The sequence below is a fragment of the Plecotus auritus genome, assembly GCF_963455305.1.
Source record: "Plecotus auritus genome assembly, chromosome: 1".
Lineage (NCBI taxonomy): Eukaryota > Metazoa > Chordata > Mammalia > Chiroptera > Vespertilionidae > Plecotus > Plecotus auritus.
This window is the reverse complement of record NC_137770.1, coordinates 76466943-76489284: the sequence shown is the minus strand read 5'-3', so window position 1 is coordinate 76489284 and position 22342 is coordinate 76466943. Positions and strand designations below refer to the sequence as shown.

Sequence of the window (22342 nt, the reverse complement as noted above, 5' to 3'; positions counted from 1 at the left end):
ATTCATGTTTAGTGCAAGTATAAATAAATCCTAAGCATTTGGAACAGAACTCATAACTTGTTCATGGGCCGGGGGAATAAAATAAACAGTAGTAACATTTTCCACTGGTCCTGTAACATCAAGTGAAGTGTCTGTCCATGGTTGAAATCAGTTAATAATTCATTTAAGCTAAATATGTCAATAGGAATATGATTTAAAAACTGAAGATACACACTAGAAGGCCAGAGATAATTATTGTTCTCAGTAAACACCTACAAGTTAAGTGATGTTGATCAAAAACATTGCTCTATAGTTTGGGTTCTGCATGGGAGCTTGAGATTTACGGATTGTCTTCTATTAAATGGTCATACACATGCCTTAGTTTTTGGATGTTCAGTTTGTTGGTTTTGTTGTTTTTTTGCTGGGGTTTCAAGGTCAGTTACAGACTGTGCCTTCCTTCTTTTTCATGGTCCTTACATCATCTGGACATAAATTTCCTACTTAGCACAGTGCATTTTTATAAGGTAGTGATCGTATATTTATAATATTTTGGAAAATAGGCTCCCAAAAGGAAGGGTTAAAATATTGTCAAGGATGAAGAAGATTGGTATGCTTTAAGTGCTAATGGAGTTTTTGTTAATATACTCAGTATTGAGCCATAATTTTCCTAAAACCTTTTAATTGCATCAATTCATTAATTTTGTCAGCTAAAACAATTTCAACTACTGCACATGGAAAATTAGAAGGTAAACACCTAAAAATTTTTGGTTTTTGCTATTTTGCATAGAAGAATCCATCTTGGTTTTCAAAGTTACAATTTTTTAAAAAGTGTTTTTCAGTTTAAAAAAGAAAAGCAATTCAACATAACAGAAGATAATCGAAAATTGGAGCAACCAAAGATATGGCAAAGTGGACATCAGTGCACTGCATGTAAATGTAAAACTCAGTCTTCTGGTAAATTATTTTCATCTTACTTGCTTCGCCTCTACCCTTCAAAGTGTTTCCCAATGACAAAGGGGTGAAAAACAGCAGCACGGGGGCGTGGAGTGAGCAGAGACACTCATGTGAGAATTGAATTGCATTTTCAGGTGATTCCTTGGCAATTCCCTAAAAGGTGTGTGGAAAGTAAAATTGAGCTGTTAGCAGAGTTGAGACGAGTTTGACTCGGACCCAGAGAATTTTAGAAGAGGAAGGGATGGACAAGAGCCCTCACTGTGAGATGAAAACAGTGAAGCCTGGAGAGGTCAAGTGACTCATCCAAGGTCACATAGCTAGCTAATTAGAGGCAGGACCAGAATCCGCACCTCTAACCTCCTGCCCACTGTCCTCTCCACCACAGGGTTAATCATTTATTCCGGGAGGGATTTTCAATACCTTAGTTACGCTTACTAGTCACAAAAGGAAAGGGTCATGGTACACTTTTAAATGAGCATTCTGAACATGACTGTTTTTGCCCTGCCCCTGGTACCCTAGTCTCTATAGTGGAAATCAGCTGGTATCTTTGCAGACATAATTCTCCTTTTATTTGCACTTTAGTAACCTAAAATCCTTATCACTTGGCGATGATCAGTTTCTAGACATTGCCATTTAGCCAAAGGATGTGACACTAAGTAGGAATTTTTAAGACATTTTTGCCTGTGGCCAACTTACATGTTCATTTGGTTTTCCTTCCTGTAAGGATAATATTTAAACCAACAATCGTGTGTGAACTTTCCTGAGCATATAATATTCTAGAACTATAGCCAGGAGTGGCGGGCGACTTACACATGCTTGTTGACAGCAGGCTGGGATTCCTGGTTCTGCACCTCAGATAACCAAACTCTCCAAAGGCTTCAGTAAAATCTAAATAACACCTATCACAAAGGTGTCATTATGAGATTTTAAAAAAGGTTAGTGCTCATCACATCGTAAGTCATAGCTCTAATAAAACCAGTATCATCATACATGATAGTTTGTATTACACATGATATAATTATTACTACTACCATAAAAGGATCTATTTAATAAAAGATATACACCATTAAAATGTGCATTTTCTATGTTAACTTAGAAATCAGTATAATGTGAGTAGCTTGGCTTATGACTGCTTTTCTCAAGCTCGTTTAGAAAAAGCCACTTTGCAAAAGTTAAGAGACAGACAGAACAAGACCCTCCTTTGAGAGTGGGCTTGTTTAGTTGATTGTTTTCGCAAACAGATGTGTAGTTTAACATTCCTCTGCTCAGAGAGTGAGCTCGGAGGCCGGGAGCCCGCGTTCCTTTGGGTAGTGACCGTGGCCTTCGCGTAAGCACATAAGCACACCTTCTGCAGCGTTGGCGGAGGTAGCAACGAAGCACAGGCACCGGCCCGCACTTCCACCGCTATGTCGGGTTGAAGGCCTTTACCGAAAGGGGAGAGGGTTGTCATAATATAAAAGCTCTCTTTAAGGGGATTTAAATACCTTCTCCACACCATTGTTAATTCAGTGTGGGGGGGGGCATAAAATGCTGTTTGAATTTGATCTTAAACAAAAAAAAAAGGAATTTGGGGGAATCGCTAGTTCCTCCTGGATTCTTCCTCTGATTGATGATTGTGACACTGTGTGGACGGCATGACTTTCACCAGCACACCACCCCTGAACATCAACTGCATTAGATCACAGGCGAGCCGAACTATTTTTAAACAACTGTGAGGACTGACGTTCCCCTCTCCAAACACAGGCCAGTCTTCAGAGATGTTGGAAGCGGACCTGGGATCAGATTCTCCTTGGCAGCAGAAAGCATTGGAGTGCAGGGCCCGGAGGGTGTGGCTCCTTCCCTCTGGGAGCTAGAGAGCGCTTTGCAAACAGTTACCTAGTTTCCCAACACCCCCTGCCAGGTGGGCGAGTGGTCTGGGGAGATGCTTATTCTAAAGAGAATGATTTCTCTCTCCATACTGCAGTTTGTTATCTGAAACATTATTTAAATAAATATTAAAATGTGTGTCCACCCAATCATGAAAATTCAATTGTACTATCAGTTGCCCAAGCTGACCAGCGATCAACACCCAGAGAATGTTTTTCCCCAGTTTCCTAGCAGTTTCACATAGAACACTGAACAGATACCAAACTGACATCCCAGGTAGCACCCCAGTAAAGTCATGCTGCCTCACAGCTCCAACCGCAGAACAACGGAGAGGAAACTGCTGGTGTGCGTTGCAAAGTTGCCTGGTGCCCTCCAGGGCCGTTCCTCTGGCCCATGTGTTGTGTAAACTCTGAATGGGAGGATTTAAGAGCAAAAATACTATCCTTTTTTTACCCACAAATTGTAAAAGTTTGGCAGAACAGAAGTCTCAGCCCTTGAAAATAGCTTTGCAATGGGCCCACTGTAGCACTGCAGGCTGTGTGGACTACAGATAATTCAGATGCTTTCATTAACTGGCTTTGAAAATTTCAAATTCATTTGCATCGGGCTCAACCTGGCATCACATCTTGTTAAAAATATAAAGCCTGACACAAAGTGTCCTGAAATGGCATGAGATGATTATTACCTGAAACCGGGTTTGCAATGCACTGAAGTCAAATTACACAGTCACCCACAGACGGGGCATCTCAGCCACTGCAGGAGCCCTAACTTTTCCATATACTGGAATCGGAGGCTCACTGGAGACAGCCAGATAGGCCCTCCCCATTTAGGATGGGAGTCCAGGTTGCCACCGTAGGAGGGCTCTGGGTCAGATGCAGAGCAGTTAATAGGCCCTCAGAATGCAAATCCATATAGGGAGTGATCTACAGGAGAAAGGACATGGAAAAAAAAAACATTTTCCACATAAAGACCTCTCTCTCTCTCTTTCTATCTCTCTCTCTTTCTCTCTTTCTCTCTCTCTCTCTCTCTCTCTCTCTCTCTCTCTCTCTCTCTCACACACACACACACACACACACACACACACACACCTTCATCTTTTTCAACAGAATAGTTTTTATCAGGAATTGGAGGAAGGTGCTTTATCACAGCAGAGGTGGACTGGTCTGGTGATGAGCCTGCAGCACCAGTGCAGCCAATAAGAAGTAAGGAAACACCTATTGTGAGGTTTCTTCCCTGACAAAAGGAAAACCACTTTTCTGCCATCCCCTTCCTTTTGCTGTAAGGGGATGATGGTTAAAGCTGCAATATCCACCTAAGAAACTACCAGAGCAGGAAGTAACAAACCACTGAGCCCAGGTCAGCACTGCCAAACTCCTCTTGTTTCACTTCTCTTAGGTGTTCTGTTACTTGCACCCAAAAGCATTCCTAATTAGCAAAGGGGTCTTTGGAATCCCTTGAACAGGGGGCTTGGTGATCTCTTGTACTGCACTGAGGGAGTGATTTGGTGGAAATGTCTAACAGTTGCTGATTGCTCAAGACAGACCCGGAAACACTGCTCCCCAAGCAACAGGAAACACTCAGAGGACCAGGATGGGAGCTACTTCCGCTCGGAGCACCCCCATCAAATGGAATATGGAGAACTCTGAAAATCTGTCAGGTGTCTCTGTCAGAATTGAAGTCTCTAGGGACATAATTATTAATATGGAGATCAAAATGGAAAATGAGTTCTAGAGAGCAAAGGGCCCTTCGAGAACTATGAGTAGAAATAAACTCTTAGCCAAATACACAATCGTTTTTGGGATAATCCTTCTCACCTCCCTCTCCACACCCTACCTCCACAAAGCAACACCATTTTCACTGAATTATTCAATTGAATGCATTAGCCAAATTTTTCTAACTCTGACAGCATGTATAAAATACTAGAATGACAAGGACTGCACCTATTACGCTGGGCACGTGATACGCATCTAATTCAAACAGGGATCATTGCCTCCAATAGTGGAGTTAGAGACGAGTCACGCAGCCCAGCAGCACCAGTGCCAATGCCTGGGTTCCATTCACAGAACCAACTTTCAGGCTGCCTCATCCATAACAATAGTGATACCAAATTTCGCCTGCATAAGAGTTGTTGTGAAGATTAAAACATTTAAGCCCTGGCTGCATGGCTCAGTTGGTTAGAGCATCCTCCCAATGCACCAAGGTTGGGGGTTCAATCCCTGGCCAGGGCACATACAGGAGTCAGCCAAGGGGTGCATGAATAAGTGGAACAATGAGTCAATGTTCCTCTCTCTCTCTGTCTCAAAAGCAATCAATAAAAAAAAATGTTAAAGATTAAAGCATTTAATACATGTCAAGTACTTATAACAGGACCTGGCTCCTAGTATAAACTGGACAAACATTAGCTATCACTATTACCCCTTTTCCAAACGGGGTTCTTGAGGCTCATGGAGGCTAAGTAATTTGTCGAACCAGCCAATAAGTAAAACTCACAGCCAATAAGTAAAACTATCTCAACACTTGTCTCTAATTTAAATAATGTGGTTATAACTTACCTTTTATGCTATTTTAGAAAATGTGATAAGCTTTACTAGTGCTCACCAATGTTCAATTCTGCTTGACTCCTTGAAAGTGTGGGAGACTGCACTGTCCAGCCCCTGCAATGACACAGTGCTGTAGTGCTACATATAACAAAAGATAGACTATTGACTTAATACTCTATTAATTAATATGACATTATCCCATGGGTTCATTGGTGATCACTCGTGGTAATTTTTTGTAGGTTTACCTAACATTATAATGGTGTTATAATGAGCCATAAGGAAAAGTTCATGAACATTGGTCTATAAGTTGATTTTCTATTACAATTAGTACCCATGCTGCAAACCTAAAGATAATAATTATGAATATCGGAACTAGCATAGCTCATAATTTTAGTTGTTTAGAAAGCCTTAATGTTTGTGTTGCTTTCCATTTTTTCAGGATTTCAGAGAAAATTTTGTTGTAAAAATTATCATGGCTTTTGGGTTTTTAAGTGACATTTTAGCTAACCTTGCATGTAAGCAATCTTCAAGCAAGCATAAACACAAATTGTTTTTCTTTTCCCCAGACCTAGAATATAAAAATTTGAGCTTGAAAAATAGATTAGTCTCCTAAAGACATGGTTAAAAAAAATGAAAGCACAAACCACAGAGTAGAGTATATTTGTGAATCCCATTTGATAAGAACTTGTATCCAGAATATTTTAAAATTCTCAAAACTTAATATTAAGAAAACAATTTTTTAAAAGTTGGGAAGAGATTTGAATGGTCATATCACCAATGAAAAGATATGCCATATAAAAAAAAAAAAGATGCTCAGCATCATTAGTCATTAAGGATATGCAAATAAAAATTACAATGAGATACCACTACACCTATTATAATAACTCAAATAAAAAAATGACATTACCATGTGTTGAGGGAGGATGTGGAGCAACTGAAATGCTCCTACATTGCTAATGGGAATACAAAATGAAATACATACAATATAACCCAGCAATTCCACCCCTAGACACTTATCTAAGAAAAGTGAAGACGAATGTTTTCACAAAAACCTCTTCATAAATATTTATATAGCAATGTTATTCATAATTGCCAAAAGCTAGCAATGAACCAATTTGTGAATGGAAAATAACATATGAATGGTACTTCCATGTAATGGAATACTATTCAGCAATAAAAATGAACCACAGCATGGATAAATCTCAAAAGAATTTTGCTAAGTGAAAGGAGCCAGACTTAAATGACTATATGCTGTATATTCAACTCATATCAGATTCTGGAAAAGGCAAAACTATAGGGACAGAAATCAAAGCAATTACTGCCATGGGTTGGAGCAGAGAGGAAGAAACTGATTGCAAAGGGCCATGGGAGAACTTTTTAAGATATTGAAAATATTCTGTCTTAATCCTGGTGGTGGTTGCACACTGTATAAATTTGTCAAAATTCATAGAACTGTGCACCAAAAAAGGGTGTACTGTTTCTAAATTATGCCTCAATAAACAACAACAAAAAGCCAATAAATAAAAAAAATGTAGAACAGATAGTAGTTTCAAGTGAATTTGTTCTTTAAATGTTGGTAATGTTCTGATAGCTTATAAATTAATATTTTCCCTGATTCAATTAATTAACTATAAAATATTAAGCATACTAACTTCTCTATATGAACTCCACTTAAATATGTATATATTGTTTAAAGTCAAAATTTAGATGAGAAAATCATATTCAAGCAAAAAGGAGCAAAAAATATATCTTGCTTCATAACTTTGTACAAAATATTCATTTAACACAGCTCAACAAATATTTGCCCTAGCCAGTTTGGCTCAGTGGATAGAGTGGCGGCCTGCAGACTGAACGGTCCCAGGTTCAATTCCAGTCAAGGGCACATGCCTGGGTTGTGTGCTAGATCCCCAGTAGGGGCCATGCAGGAGGCAGCTGATCAATGATTCTTCTCATCGTTGATGTTTCTGTCTCTCTCTCCCTCTCCCTTCCTCTCTGAAATCAATAAAAAATATGTTTTAAAAATGTATTTAATTGGCATATATTATCTCAGAATCTATAAAATAGGAGGCTTTGTAAATTTTAAAGCCTAATAACCATATGGGATCTCCAAATCTACATTACTTCAAAGTATGCTAGACAATGCCCTGATGATATTACAGAATCCCATTTCTACCTTAGAATAATACGTGGTATGTGAAAAGCAAGTAATAAGTGTTAGCTATTTTATTTAAGTTTCTTCTACTCATTGGTATTATGCATGTAATAATAATATCTGCTGGAGTTGCTTTGTAAATTGCTTACCCAACATCCATTCACCATCACCAGACCTCCTTTCCACCCCAACATTACTTTATGAAAGTGTCCTCTGTCCCCTAAACAACCATATATTTCCTCAGAGGAAGAGAACCACAGCCCCAGCCCCAAGAGGCACATCAAGATTACTCTAAGCCAGCATGGCTTAGTGGTTGAGCATCGACCTATGAACCAGAAGGTCACAGTTTGATTCCAGGTCAAGGCACATACCAGGGTTTCGGGCTCAGTCCCTAGTTGGGAGCATGCAGGAGGCAGCCCATTAATGATTCTCTCTTGTCATTGATGTTTGTGTTCCTTTCTCCATCTCCCTTTATCTCTCTAAAATCAATTTAAAAAATTAAAAAGGGGAGAAAGATAAAGCCAAGAACAGACCTAGCTTCCCATGAAGGGAGCGTTGATTTTTCTTCTCTTCCTCCACTTGAAATGGCAAAATACTTTTACAAAAGCTCATGGGAAAATGAAATTTTCTTTCTTTTTTTTTTAAATATATTTTTTTATTGCTTTTTTACAGAGAGGAAGAGAGAGGGATAAAAAGTTAGAAACATCGATGAGAGAGAAACATCGATCAGCTGCCTCCTGCACACCTCCTACTGGGGATGTGCCCGCAACCAAGGTACATGCCCTTGACCGGAATCGAACCTGGGACCTTTCAGTCTGCAAGCCAACGCTCTATCCACTGAGCCACACCAGTTAGGGCGGAAAATAAAATTTTCAATTTGGTGGCAACTATTCAGATGATCTGGTCACAGTAATAATTCAAATTCTGTGAGGTGTAGAACCTCCTTTTTCTTTCTTAATCTAAAACAATAAACTGGAAAATCAATTTATTGAGCAAATGACCACTGCTATCCCAAACACCATGACTTTCAACAAAACTTAGCAACTTACAGTCCACTTAATGTACACTTCGATGAATCTTGCCTTGGTTTCATACAGGAAAACTAAGGGCCTTTGATTAAAAAAAAAATTAAGCCCTGCTGGTGTGGCTCAGGGGTTGAGCATCAACCCATGAACCAGGAAGTCACTGGTTCAATTCCTGCTCAGGGCACATGCCCAGGCTGTGGGCTTGATCCCCAATAGAGGGCATGCAAAAGGCAGCCAAACAGAGTTTCTCTCTCATCAATGCTTCTATCTCTCTATCTCTCTCCCTTCCTCCCTCTGTAAATTAAAAAGCAAAGTCTATTATATACACCACAAAAGTCTAAAGAAATTAAATCTAGAATTTTAACTTCACTAAGCAAGAACTAGTAGATCATACCAGAGACCACTGAGGGTTCTCCCTGCATTTCAAGGAGAGGCATTGGCAGCTGAACTGGTCTGTGCCCTCACAAAGATTATTGATGGAAGATTGACCAGGGACAGTGAGGAGAGCTTTGCCATTGACATACTTCATGGTCCAGGATTAGGGTAGTGGACTCAAGAGAGTATATGTAGGCAGAGTGGACTGGAGCCTCTATTTTTTTATCTTAAAAAGAAAACCTTAATTTTACTAATATTTCATATCGTTTACCAATCTTTTCAATATTATCCAATATTTTACTATACATATAAATAATTTGTAAATAAATTATACACAGCTTAAGAGTGTGTGTACTATTTTCCCCCTGACAGTAGTATGTGATCGATAACAGCAAAGATCTATAGGTACCACCTATGAGTGTCCACAGTCATTTAATACAAATTACACACTGGTTTTGACATGTCTCTCCGAATATATTGATCTGTAATGTCTTAAGTACGTCCAAGGGACATTCTCACTTTTCAGATGTTTAGTCTCAAACTGGAAGTAACATGCTACTGTAGTCTAGGCACCATCATCACAGAGAACATTCAATAGTTGAAGTATGATGTGCCCTTTTGCGAATGCCTAGGTACTGCAACTGGAAAATTAACACACTACACCACAAACCAGTAAAGAGAAGCAGCCAGCTCCCTTTGTCATTGTTGAATTCACTGCTTTTCAGTTCCTCAGGTCACATCTGGCATTATCCTGTCCTCTGGTCAGCAGAGGCATGCATGGTGGTATGTAATGGAAGCTAACTTTTATTTTACAAATGTTAGATTTTCAATTTGTATGTAAGATGACACAAGTTGAAGAATACATAATAATTATCTGTAGCACCCACTGCAATTGTTGTAATGCCCTGCTCATGAAAGATACTCAGGAAATGTGTCTGTTCATGGACTCAGGCCTTAGGGAGACCAGTAAGATTGTTCTCTAACGGGAAGCTGCTTATCCTGAGATAAACAGCAGAATAAAATGTAATAGTGACTCCGAGTTGGAATTATTGACCATTTTTTTCAGGATCAGATGTTTAGGTACCCTACTTTTTTGCCTAACTTGCCTAGAAAGAAAAACAATCTAAATTGTTCAAATTAAATGATAAATTCCAGCCGTCAATGCACTTCTTCACTGTGAACTGAATATGTCTGACACACTAGGAGCTTGAAAGTTACTCATTAGCAAAAGTTTGACTTAATTTTTTAAAAGTGTTACTGATTATCAGAAAGTGATGGGGCAGGAAAACCTCAATGGATCAATGCTCTCTGTGACTTCATGTCAAGTTCAGAAAAGGTCAGCAGCTCTCATCACTCACACTCATTCACTCAACAAACATTCACCACAGGCCGGGTACACATCGGTAAGACTTACCCTCGATGCTCAAGTAACTCGTAGTTATGTTCACAGTGCAGTTTCCTTGTAAGCAACGAGAAGATGCAGAGACATTTTCAGAATCTCGGTGCCTGTAAATGGTACACAAGGCAAAAGCAAGGTTTCCTTCAAGTCAGAATTTATTAAGTTGGGACCTTTAAAATATTACATGATATAAAATCATTTCATAGGTAAATAATGTGTTAGTAGTTGACTACAAGATTCTCCCAGCCTAAAGATCAGGATGGTGACCACCTGTCAGAAACAGCTGCTTTACTGAAGCATCTAGAGAAGGAAGCGGCCCTCTGGGAGGGGAATGGTCCGACTGGAGGTGGAGAAGGGGGAGTCAGAAGCCACACAGCTGGCAGGGGGTGACCAGCACTGCCAAGGGTTCTCAGTCAGCTGGTGTCAGTGGTGGGTCTGTGCTCCGCAGAGGCGGATGCCTAGGGCTAGCAAGGTAATTGAAATGTGAGTCACATAACTAATCTCACGAAAATTTGGATTCTCATTTTAGATTTCTCTTTGCTGGTGAGAAAACAAACCTATTTGGTCTTCTCACGTTTACATTTTTGTATTTAAATTAAGTGAATGTGCATTTGGGTTTATGAATCGGACTCACATAAGTTGGATTCATGTGAGTCTCTTCACACGGAACAAACCCATCCCAGGGGGCTGAACACAACCAATGTCGGGGCCTGCAAATCTGAAGGCTCTACTTGATGCTCATCAAGGGACGTGCCAAACTGCCGGTCTCTGTGGCAAGCAGCTAGTGACTCTCCCCAGGTGCCCTCACTATGGCATGCACCTTCAAGCCCCACTAGAACGCCCTGGAAATTTTGGTATAAATAATCTTCCCATGACTGTTAGGAACGCTTCTTCACTTCACACACCTTCTTTATTCCAGGAGGTTATCTGAGCTATTGGGTTTTTGTTTTGTTTTTTTGTCACATGTGAATGGAGGAAAGCTGTCCTAATTTCTGTTTCACCTTAAATTTTGGTTCCTACTAATCAAGTAGGCATTTCATGCCAGACGCACAGACCTTTAGGTCCTGGGTCCAGATTGCTACATAACCCCCTTTAAACTGGTGAAAATCGTCACTCTCACTCCAAGAACCTGGGCACAATAGCAGCGAAAGTTGGTGACGTTGCCCCATGCACAAAGTTAAAAACACTCGTAGTGCCCTGACCGGTTTGGCTCAGTGGGTAGAGCGTCGGCCTGCGGACTGAAGGGTCCGGGTTCGATTCCGGTCAAGGGCATGTACCTGGGTTGCAGGCATATCCCCAGTGGGAGGTGTGCAGGAGGCAGCTGATCGATGTTTCTCTCTCATCGATGTTTCTAACTATCTATCATCTCCCTTTCCTCTCTGTAAGAAATCAATAAAATATATTAAAAAAAAACAAAAAACAAAAAACACTCGTAGAATATCTTGGTACCAGAGCTAGGAGGTCAGGTAAACATGATACAGCGGAAACCAGCCAGCTAAACCTTTGGATTGGTGAGTGAGCTCTTCCAATGGGACCTGTCAGATGCTTGTTACCATAAAATAAATGCCTTTTGGCTGCTTTTTTTTTTTTTTCCTCCTGATTTTTTTTTTAAAAAAGCAAAACTGTAACAAAATTCTTAAACACATTTTAAATGGTATCATCATTGTTAATGCTTTATTTTTACAATTCATTTCATCACTGCAGGCAAATCAGTTCCTCATTTATAAATACTCTGATTGTCAAAACAATGTGCATCATCGTTTATCATAATGTAATATGTCTTGGGAAGCAATCATAGCATAAAGAAGATTTTTTTCTATGTAAAGATAGCCTCTTTTGAAGGCAATCTCTGATTGGCTATCACTAACTTGTTGTCATGAGCAACAAAAAAATGTTTTGGTGCCCTTCAGGATTATACTAGCCCTGCGGTGTTGTATCTGAAGTTCTCAGCTGGTTTTTTGTTTTGTTTTTTAATTTTACATTTGGTACTTCCTGTTCTTCATGAAAAAAAAATTAACTATTTTTATCTAAACATATTCCTGTATAGAATTTTTTAAGTTTTATGATATACACAAATCACACAAAATTATATAGATCATTACTCGGTGTATTAGATAGAATGCCTAGTGGCAAACAAGAGTAGCAAATGTCGGCTGACTTAACCAAAAGATAATTTATGGACAGTGTATTAGTTTCTTCAGGCTGCTGTTACAAAATACCACAGACTAGGTGGCTAAAAGCAACAGAAATGTAGTGTTTCACAGCACTGAAGGCCAAAGTCCGGAATCAAGTTGTTGGCAGGGCCACACTCTCTCTGAAGGCCTGAGGGAAAAACCCTTCCATATCTCCTTCAGCTCCTGATGGTTGCTGGCAATCCTTGGAGTTCCTTGGCTTATTGGTGGATCACTCAGTCCCTGCCTCTGTTGTCCCATGGCCTGCTCCACTCTGTGTCTCTGTGTCTCTTCTCTTCTTATAGAGTGGTATTGGGTTAGGGTCCCCCTCTAATCCAGTATGATCTTACCTTACTTATATCTGCAAAGACACCTAGGTCCAAAAAAGTTGACATTCACAAGTACCAAGGGCTGGGAACAGGACTGAGAAGTAGTGATTCCAGGGGGCTCAGGTACAGGAACATGTTGGTTAGCACATGCTGATGAGGTGTGTGATGCACAGTCTCTCATCAGTCATTGTGTTATTACGAAGTCCTCCAAGAATTGCAGGTCTGGGCATCAAATGGTCAGCCAAGTTTGCGTCCCACATGCCCAACACTTGACAGCGTTGGGACAGGAAAGAGAGGCTTTGTCTCCTTCAGCTTCTGTATTGTGAGGCAAGGAGACACCAGGTTTAGGAAAAAGCGGTCATTCCTCAAAAGGAGCAAGATGCTATTAGGAAAACGGCCTGGACTCCTGGCTGCCAAAAATAGAAGAACTCTGCATTCTCCTTTTCATGGCTGCTTACAGATCAGGTGCACCAAAAGAAGGAGGGATTTTGCAAATTTACCATAGCTTGTCTGCATAACTTCAGGGTGCACAAAAATCAGATACATGAGTCCAACACACTTGTCTAAAACCTTTGGGCCCATGTGTGTTTCAGAAATCAGAATTTTCACATTTTAGAAAGATAATATAGTATACATACCATGTATTATGTAACATCCCAACAGGGAGCACACCAGTACCCCATAATTAAATGTACAAATATGTCCGCAGTGAATTGTTTGAATGGTCACACTAAATGACAGAAAAGACCCAAAACAGCCTCATGTCTGTCTAGGTCAGGCTTAGAAGCTAAATAAGTTTAGGTCAGATCATGTTTTGCTATCAACTTTTATTTTTTAAAAATTGGAGTTTTTCAGAACTTTTTGTATTTCAAAACTACAGGTAAGGGACTGTGGACTATGCTTTCCCCTGAGACAGCCTACAAAGGAAAGTGAAAACCCCAACGGGGGCATTTCTCTTCCAACGTGGTCTTTAATGATATGTTCATGAGACACATAGGACAAATGACAGTTACATATCCTTACATCAGCAAATTCCTATCTATAATGTTAAAATTTAGAGGCCTACAGTTATTTATTTATTGGTCTGTGAATTATTGTCATTTTTTTCTCAAACTATAAAGGAAAAAGTAATCTCTTAAATGATCTTCATCTGCATTATGTAAGAATCCAATTTTTCTTTATGAACATGATGATTTCATGGAAGAAGGAAGATAGATTATTTATGCCCAATATCAAGATGGTTTGGTTTTTCTTAGTTCTGCTTTGGTTTGCAATGGTCCCATTTATTGTCCTGCTGAGAGTGTATGTAATAAGAGCCATGTCACAAAGGGGAGAGTCATGGTTTCTCTTTCAGAAATAAAGTTTAACAAAAACTATTTAAAGATGTGTGAATAGCTACTGAGAGAAATTCAAAAGACTGAAATAAATGACATACCAGGTTTTTGGATCAGAAGACCTACTATTGTTAAGATATCATTTCTCACTAACTTGATCAATAGATTCAATGTAACCTTAAGCAAAATCCCAAGAGTATTTTTTGTTTGTTTGTTTTTTAGATATTGGTGTATTGCTTCTGAACTTTATATAGAAATGCAAAGGAAAAGAAAAGAAAAGAAAAATTGAAGGACTATTCTAACCTGGTTTCAAGATTTCATATAGAGTTCCAGTAATCAAGACAGTATGCTAAATAGACATATAAATTAATGGAATAGACTATAGAGTCCAGAAATAGACTTACATATATATGTCATTTGATTTTTGACAAAGTTGATAAAGTACTTCAATGGAGAAAACAATTAGTTTCAAAAACTGATGCTGGAACAAGAAGAAGAAAATGAATCCAGACCCCTACCTCACACCACTTGCAAAATTAACTCAAAATGGATCAGAGGCCTAAACATAAAAGATAACATTATAAAATAAAATATTTTGAATAAAAAAATTCTGTGATCTTAACAAAGTTTTCTTAGGACACAAAAAGTATAAATTATGAAAGAGAGAAATGATAAATTGAACTTCATCAAATTAAAAACCTCTGTTCCTTGAAAGACACCACTGAGACCATGAAAAGCAAGCCACAGACTGGGAGAAGATATTTGCAAAGCATAATGACTTGTACCCAGGATATATCCCAAAATTCTTATAACTCAATAATAAGAATTCAAGCTATCTAATTCTGAAAACTGAGCAAAAGATTTAAACACTTTACAAAAGAAGATATACAAATGGCCAATAAGTACAACAGAAAATACTCAACATTATTAATCATCAGAAAAATGCAAATTAAAACCACAAATTATACACTCTCATCACAACAGCCAACATTTTAAAGACTGACAATATCAAGGTTTGGTGAGAACCACTTTGGCACAGTTTAGCAATGTCTTAAAATGTTCACATACACTTACCCTGTGCCCCAGAAATTCCACTCTTGGGTATTTATTCAAGAGAAACAAAAACATACATCAACACAGACGTGTACAGTAATGTGGCACTTAACAATGGGGATACATTCTGAGAAACGTGTTATCAGATGATTTCGTCATTATATAAGCATCATAGCATGCCCTTACACAAACGTAGATTGGATAGCCTACCAAACACCTGGGCTACATGGTCTATGCTACAAACCTATACAGCATGTTACTGTATGGAATACTGTAGGCAACTGTAACACAATGGTATCTGTGTATCAAAACATATCTAAACATAGAAAAGGTACCGTAAAAATATGGTATAAAAGATTTTTAAAAAATCATACTCCTGTCTCGGGCACTTACCATGAAGGGAGCCTGTGGGATTCAAAGTTGCTATGGGTGAGTCAGTGGGTGTGCAGTGAGTGAATGTGAAAGCCTAAGGCGTTACTATACTCTACCGGGGGCTATATAAACACTGTCCCACCAGCCCTCCCCCTGGTTCCTTCCAATAGGGTCAGAAATAGAACATCAAATATGTCAGCACTGCTGCATGAACAGGGAGGTGCGCTGGATTGATTGGAAATATCGAGGAGAAACTGGCTGGGTACGGCATAGATCATAATAGTGACTGTCAAGAAGGAATAAAAGGTGGCCTGAGGATCAGTAGGAAAAAATAAATCAAGATGGAGAGAAAAGGAACACAGGGATTGTCATGGTGATGTGGTTTTGGCCATTGCATACTGGAGCAGTGGTCAGATTAAGAAACTTTGTGGTATTCATTTAAAAAGGGGGGTATTTAACATGGAGAGGGTATAGAACTGAGGACTCACTATTTTGACTTTGGAAACGTGATATTTGTTTCATTAACCCTACCTTGTAACAAAGAGCTCTCTCTGGCATTGAATTTATGGAAGAAACAAAACGTATCTATGCTTTACATTATTATAACCTGAAAATATTTCCAAAGGACAGGGACAGGCTGGCTCTACACTCTCACAGAAAGCTTTTACTAAAGTGGCAGAGATACTTAATACTTGTTAAGGTAGCTCCTGTGAACCTGTATCCTCACACAGTATTGTAGTTCCTCAACAAAGGGTTTACATTAATGTACTCTGAAGTCCACCAAGCTAGACCTGGAGGCTGTAGTACCCCTGAATATGTAGTGCTGAGGGGACAGACTCCTCTGTGCTGAAACAGGTCAGGGGCTGACTGAATGGGATGTAATCTGTGAGTCAAAATTGAGGTGCTTGAGAGGGAACTTATTACAACACCCTACAGATATTTCTCCTATCAGAGAAAAAAAAAAAAATCCTCCTGAGCCACATTATCCTTCCATTTCTTACAGGAAATTCAGCTCCATTATAGTCTTATGGGACCACTATCATATATGAGGTCTTTAATTTACAGAAATGTCTTTATGCAACTCATGACTGTACATGAATAGTCATAGAAACTTAATTCATAATAGCCCAAAGCTGGGAACAACCCAAGTGTCCATCAACAGATGAGTGGATAAACAAATTGCTGAATATTCATACACTAAAGGCCCGGTGCATGAAATTCATGCACAGATACTGTCCCTAGGCGATCAGGCCTCACTCCCACCCACCTTGGTCTGGCGCCGCCCGCTCACCTGCTCCACCATCCTACTGCGGTCCTGCTCTCATCAGGGTCCATCAGGGCTGGCTGCGCCTCCACTGCCGCCCACTGCCAGCGCCACATCACCAACACCCACCATGTTCCATGCCGCCCCCTGGTGGTCAGTGCACATCATAGCGAGCAGTCAAACTCCCAGTCAAGGGGACAATTTGCATATTAGACTTTTAGTATATAGGATTGGAGTACTATCCTATATAATAAAACCCTAATATGCAAATCAACCGACCAGCAGAATGACCAGTAGCTATGACGCGCACTGACCACCAGGGGGCAGACGCTCAATGCAGGAGCTGCCCTCTGGTGGTCAATGTGTTTCCACAGGGAGAGTGCCTCTCAGCCAGAAGCCAGGCTCACAGCTGGCGAGAGCCCTGGACTGCAAGAGGAATGTCTGACTGCCGGGTTAGGCTCAATCCCCAGGTCCTGAGTGATCAGGCCTAAGCTGGCAGGCAGACATCCCCCAAGGGATCTCGGACTGCAAGAGGGTGCAGGCCAGGCTGAGGGACCCTTCCCCGCCCCCCCCCCCCCGCCCCGCCAATGCACAATTTCATGCACCATGCCTCTAGTTCAGCAATAAAAAAGAACGTACTATTGATACATGCAACATCATAGATGAATCTTAAAAAATGCAATGTTTAGTGAAAGAAGCCAGACTCAAAGACTATGAATCCATATATATGAAATTCTAGAAAAACTAAACTTTGGGAACAGGAGCAGAATAATAGTTTCCTAGGGCTGGTGGAGATAGAGAGAATGATTGGGAAAAGACACAAAGGGAACTTTTGGTGTAATTAAAATATTCTGTGTTCTGTGCAGGTGATTCCTTGAAAGGTCTGTTGGTCAGAATTTATTGAACTTTACGCTTAAAATAGATTCATTTTGATTGTATGTAAATGACATCTCCCTGGAGTTGATTTAAAAGAAAAAAAACTATATTAATTCTAGTCACAGACACTTTACTGCCCCAGTGCAACGCAAAAGGAGGACACTCCTTAATGGTGCTGAGAAGTCCATCTCCTGCATCAATGTGCTTCAGGTCAATCATGTCATGGCATTTGCAGTATTTATTTGAAACATATAATAGAAACACTGTTTAGAAACTTTATGGCAGTTAATATAAATTGTAATGAGTTATGTACATTAGCATAACTAAATGAAAAGGAAATTTATAAAAATGATGCTCACTTTTAAAATGAGCTTAGAGCAGCCATTTCCAACTGGTGCGCTGCAGAATTTTAAAATCATGCAATACTTGAATATTTAGTCAGGGGCACTGACCTCTTTTCCCTTAGATTGTCAAATTAAAAATGACAGCAGCCAACACAACAATAGCTGTCCAGTGTGAATAAATAAAAATTATATCTATTTTTGTCAGATTCAAAAAAGATATATGTTTGGGTGTGCCTCAGAATTTTAGTAATTAGTTTATGTGTGCCATGAGATGAGAAAGGTTGAAAATCGCTGCCTTAGAGGGTGTATTAGTTTCCTAAGGCTGCTCTAACAAAGTATCGCCAACCACATGACTTCAAACTACAGAAGTTTATTATCTCCCAGTACTAGAGACTAGAAGTCTTAAGTCAAGTGTTGGCAGGTCATGCTCCCTCTGAAATCTGTAGGGAATCCGCCCTTGCCTCTTACTAGCTTCCCGTGGTTTGCCAGCAAAATCTTTGGCATTCCTTGACTTGCAGCTGCCTAACTCCAATTCCTGCCTTGTTGTTACATGGTATCACCCTGTCTGTCTTCACATAGCTGTATTCTTAAAAGGACACCAGTCATAGTGGGCTGGGAACCCACCCTACTCCACTGTGACCATATTTCCAAATAAAGTCACATTCTGAAGTACTGGGGGTTAGACTTCAACATATCTTTTCTTAGAGGGACCAGAATTAAGCTTATAATCTATCATAATAAAAGGGTAATATGCTAATTAGACCAAACGTCTTCCGGATGTCATTCTGGACATCCTTCCTGACAAAGCCAGGGCCTGGGGCAAGCCGGCCGGGGTCCCAGGTGCCTGCAGCCGGCCAGGGGGAGGGAAGCCCAGGTCCCGGGTGCCGGAGGAAAGCCGGTGCTGGCAGCCCAGAGGAAGGAAGGCCTACTCTTGCACAAATTTTCGTGCATTAGGCCTCTAGTCTATAATAATAAAAGCGTAATATGCTAATTAGACCAGACATCCTTCCGGACGACCTTCTGGATGAAGCTGGGGCTGCAAGGGAAGCCCGGGTCCCAGGTGCCTGCGGGTGGCCAGAGGCAAGCCCAGGTCCTGGGTGCCTGCTGGCAGCTGGAGGGGAGCCTGGGTCCCAGGTGCCGGAGGGAAGCTGGAGTCCTGGGTGCCAGGGGGAAGCCGGTGCCAGCAACCGGGGGAAGGAAGGCCTACTCTTGCACAAATTTCATGCATCGGGCCTCTAGTAGAGAATATAATCGTTTCTTTTAATTAACTTTATTGGGGTGACATTGGTTAAGAGGATCCTTTAGGCTTCAAGTGTCCATTTCTATGATACAAGAGAAGATAATTGTTGAATTCACCCTGTGCTTTCAACGGGACAAGAAAATCCAGTTCTACCCCTCACTGACCAGAGGTCAGAAATTTATTACCTTATTCCTTCATTTATTGTCACCTATCTGTCCACGCATTGATTTAATGAACATTTATAGAACACCTACAATGTGCCAAGCCTTTGCATGCCACTGTTGAGTAAAAACACCCTACTGCTTAATAACTCAGGTCTCATGAAGAAAAGAGGCAAGTAAAGAAATACCTAAAACATCCTGGGGGCTGCGCTTCCATAGAGACTTATTCAAAGGTGGCAGGTGGGAGAGAGTGACTACTCATGGCTTGGTTTTTCTGGAAGATAGTGGGACTTGAGCTCAGGCCTCCAGAAGCAGCGGCCTTTTTCTTTTTTTTTTTTTAAGGGTGGGGCAGGGGTTAGGGGACAGAGACGGATATTTTCCAGGCAAAGAGAATAACATATCCAAAAACATGGACATGTGAAAAAGAACGTAGCATGTTGAGGACACCACTAGCAGTGCAGGGTGGTTTGGTGATTGGTTGAGCAGAGTTATTAGGGAGGGCGGAGGGGAGGCCCCGAGGAAAACCTGTGGCCAGATAATGAACAGCTTTGTGCACCACGGCAGGAATTTCAATATTAGCCCATGGGAAATGCAAAGCCAATTAAAGGGATTTTTAAGCAAAGAAGTAGTAATAATAATTCTTGCATTCGTAAGCAGGGAATTAATAACCATATTCCCGAGAGTAGAATTTATTAAAATGGGAGCCTACAAAGGGAGACCAATCAGGTGGCTTACCTGAATGAAGGCATGGCAATGGAACAGGAAAATGAGTGGCTTCCAGAGATACCTTTTAAAGGAGAATGAATAGAGATAGTGGCTGAGGAAATGGGAAAACTCAGTCATTACTTTTTTTTGGTTTAAAGTATTACACATAGTAGTACAAATATCTCCTTTTTTTCCCCCATTGACTTTCCCCCAGCCTGCCCTACCCCCTGTCGCATGCCCTCATCCCAACCCCCCAGTGTCTTGTGTCCATTGGTTGTGCTTATATGCATGCATACAAGTCCTTCGGTTGATCTCTTCCCCACCCCCTTCCCCAACACTCTCCAGCCTTCCCACTGTAATTTGATAGTCTGTTCGATGCTTTACTGCCTCTGTATCTATCTTTTGGTTCATCAGGTTATAATGTTTTTTATTTTCCATAAATGAGTGAGATCATGTGATATTTATCTTTCTCTGACTAACTTATTTCACTTAGCATAATGCTCTCCAGTTCCATCCATGCTGCTGCAAATGGTAAGAATTCCTTCTTTTTTATAGCAGCGTAGTATTCCATTGTGTAGATGTACCACAGTTTTTTAATCCACTCATCTGCTGATGGGCATTTAGGCTGTTTCCAAATCTTAGCTATGGTGAATTGTGCTGCTATGAACATAGGGGTGCATATATCCTTTCTGGTTGGTGTTTCTAGTTTCTTAGGATATATTCCCAGAAGTGGGATTACTGGGTCAAACGGGAGTTCCATTTTTAGTTTTTTGAGGAAACTTCATACTGTTCTCCACAGTGGCTGCACCAGTCTGCATTCCCACCAGCAGTGCATGAGGGTTCCTTTTTCTCTGCATCCTCACCAGCACTTGTCATTTGTTGATTTGTTGATGATAGCCATTCTGACAGGTGTGAGATGGTACCGCATTGTCGTTCTGATTTGCATCTCTCGGATAATTAGTGACTTTGAGCATGTTTTCATATGTCTCTTGGCCTTCCTTCTGTCTTCTTTCAAAAAGTATCTATTTAGGTCCGTTGCCCATTTTTTATTGGATCATTTATCTTCCTTTTGTTACATTGTATGAGTTCCCTGTAAATGTTGGAGATTAAACCTTTATTGGTGATAACATTGGCAAATATGTTCTCCCATGCAGTGGGCTTTCTTATTGTTTTGTTGATGATTTCTTTTGCTGTTCAAAAGCTTTTTATTTTGATGTAGTCCCATTTGCTTATTTTCTCTTTAGTTTCCATTGCCCTAGGAGTGGTATCAGTGAAGAAATTGCTTTGGCTATTCGGGGTCTTTTTTTATTCCAGATGAATTTTTGGAGAGTTCTTTCTAGGTCTGTGAAATATGCCGTTGGTATTTTAATGGGGAGTGCATTGAATCTATAGATTGCTTTGGGTAGTATGGATATTTTAATGATGTTGATTCTACCAATCCATGAACATGGTATGTTCTTCCATCTGTTTATGTCTTCTTCTATCTCTTTTTTCAGTGTCCTGTAGTTTTCCACATATAGGTCTTTTACCTCCTTAGTTAAGTTTATTCCTAGGTGTTTTAATTTTTTTTGGTGCGATGGTAAATGGGATTGCTTTACAGCACTAAGTGTGGAAGATGATATGAGGGAAAAAATGACATTTAAAAATTTAGCCATTTATTTATGCTCCCCTTTTTATATAAATGGATTTGGCAGTGCCTGATAGAGGTAGGAACACTGCAATAGGTTAAATAAATAAAATCAATGGGGGAATGGAAGTGAAGAGAAATAAGTTGAAGTCATGATTAAAAGTAGCACTCAAAATGCATGCTGTGATTTATACACTTGATATGAGACAGAGTTGGCTTGGAGTTTCCCAATGGCCAGAGCAAAGAGAGTAGCGATCTCAGTGCAAGATCTATAGATCCCAAAGGGTAAAATAAGAAAATTGGGAGAAGAGCCCAGCTTTCCCTGGCAGTGAGAATGGAAAGGAAATTCTCCCATAGAAAAGGGTCTGTGATTAACACATATCAAGCTGGAAGAGCCATGGAAACAAGTGGACAGATGAAAATAGGCATCCAGAAGTCAAGAGAGAGGTTGAACTTGGCAATCCACACTTGGGATTCATTGCCATTGGGTGTAGAATATTAGTTGTAGTTCTTCACATTTTTTCATTTTTACCTCATACACCACCACATGAATTTTATTAGCAGTGAACAGCACAT

General features: G+C 40.1%; 1 protein-coding gene across 1 annotated transcript in view; it reads left to right on the top strand.

The window, feature by feature from the left end:
• CDIN1 (CDAN1 interacting nuclease 1) overlaps positions 1 to 14722 on the top strand; it is a 249917-nt gene extending 235195 nt beyond the window's left edge. The window contains exon 11 of the mRNA XM_080687850.1: positions 14347 to 14722. Coding sequence (XP_080543976.1) covers positions 14347 to 14413 — 67 coding nt within the window. The 3' untranslated portion in view covers positions 14414 to 14722. The remainder of the gene's footprint in view (positions 1 to 14346) is intronic.
• The last annotated feature ends 7620 nt before the right edge of the window (positions 14723 to 22342 follow it).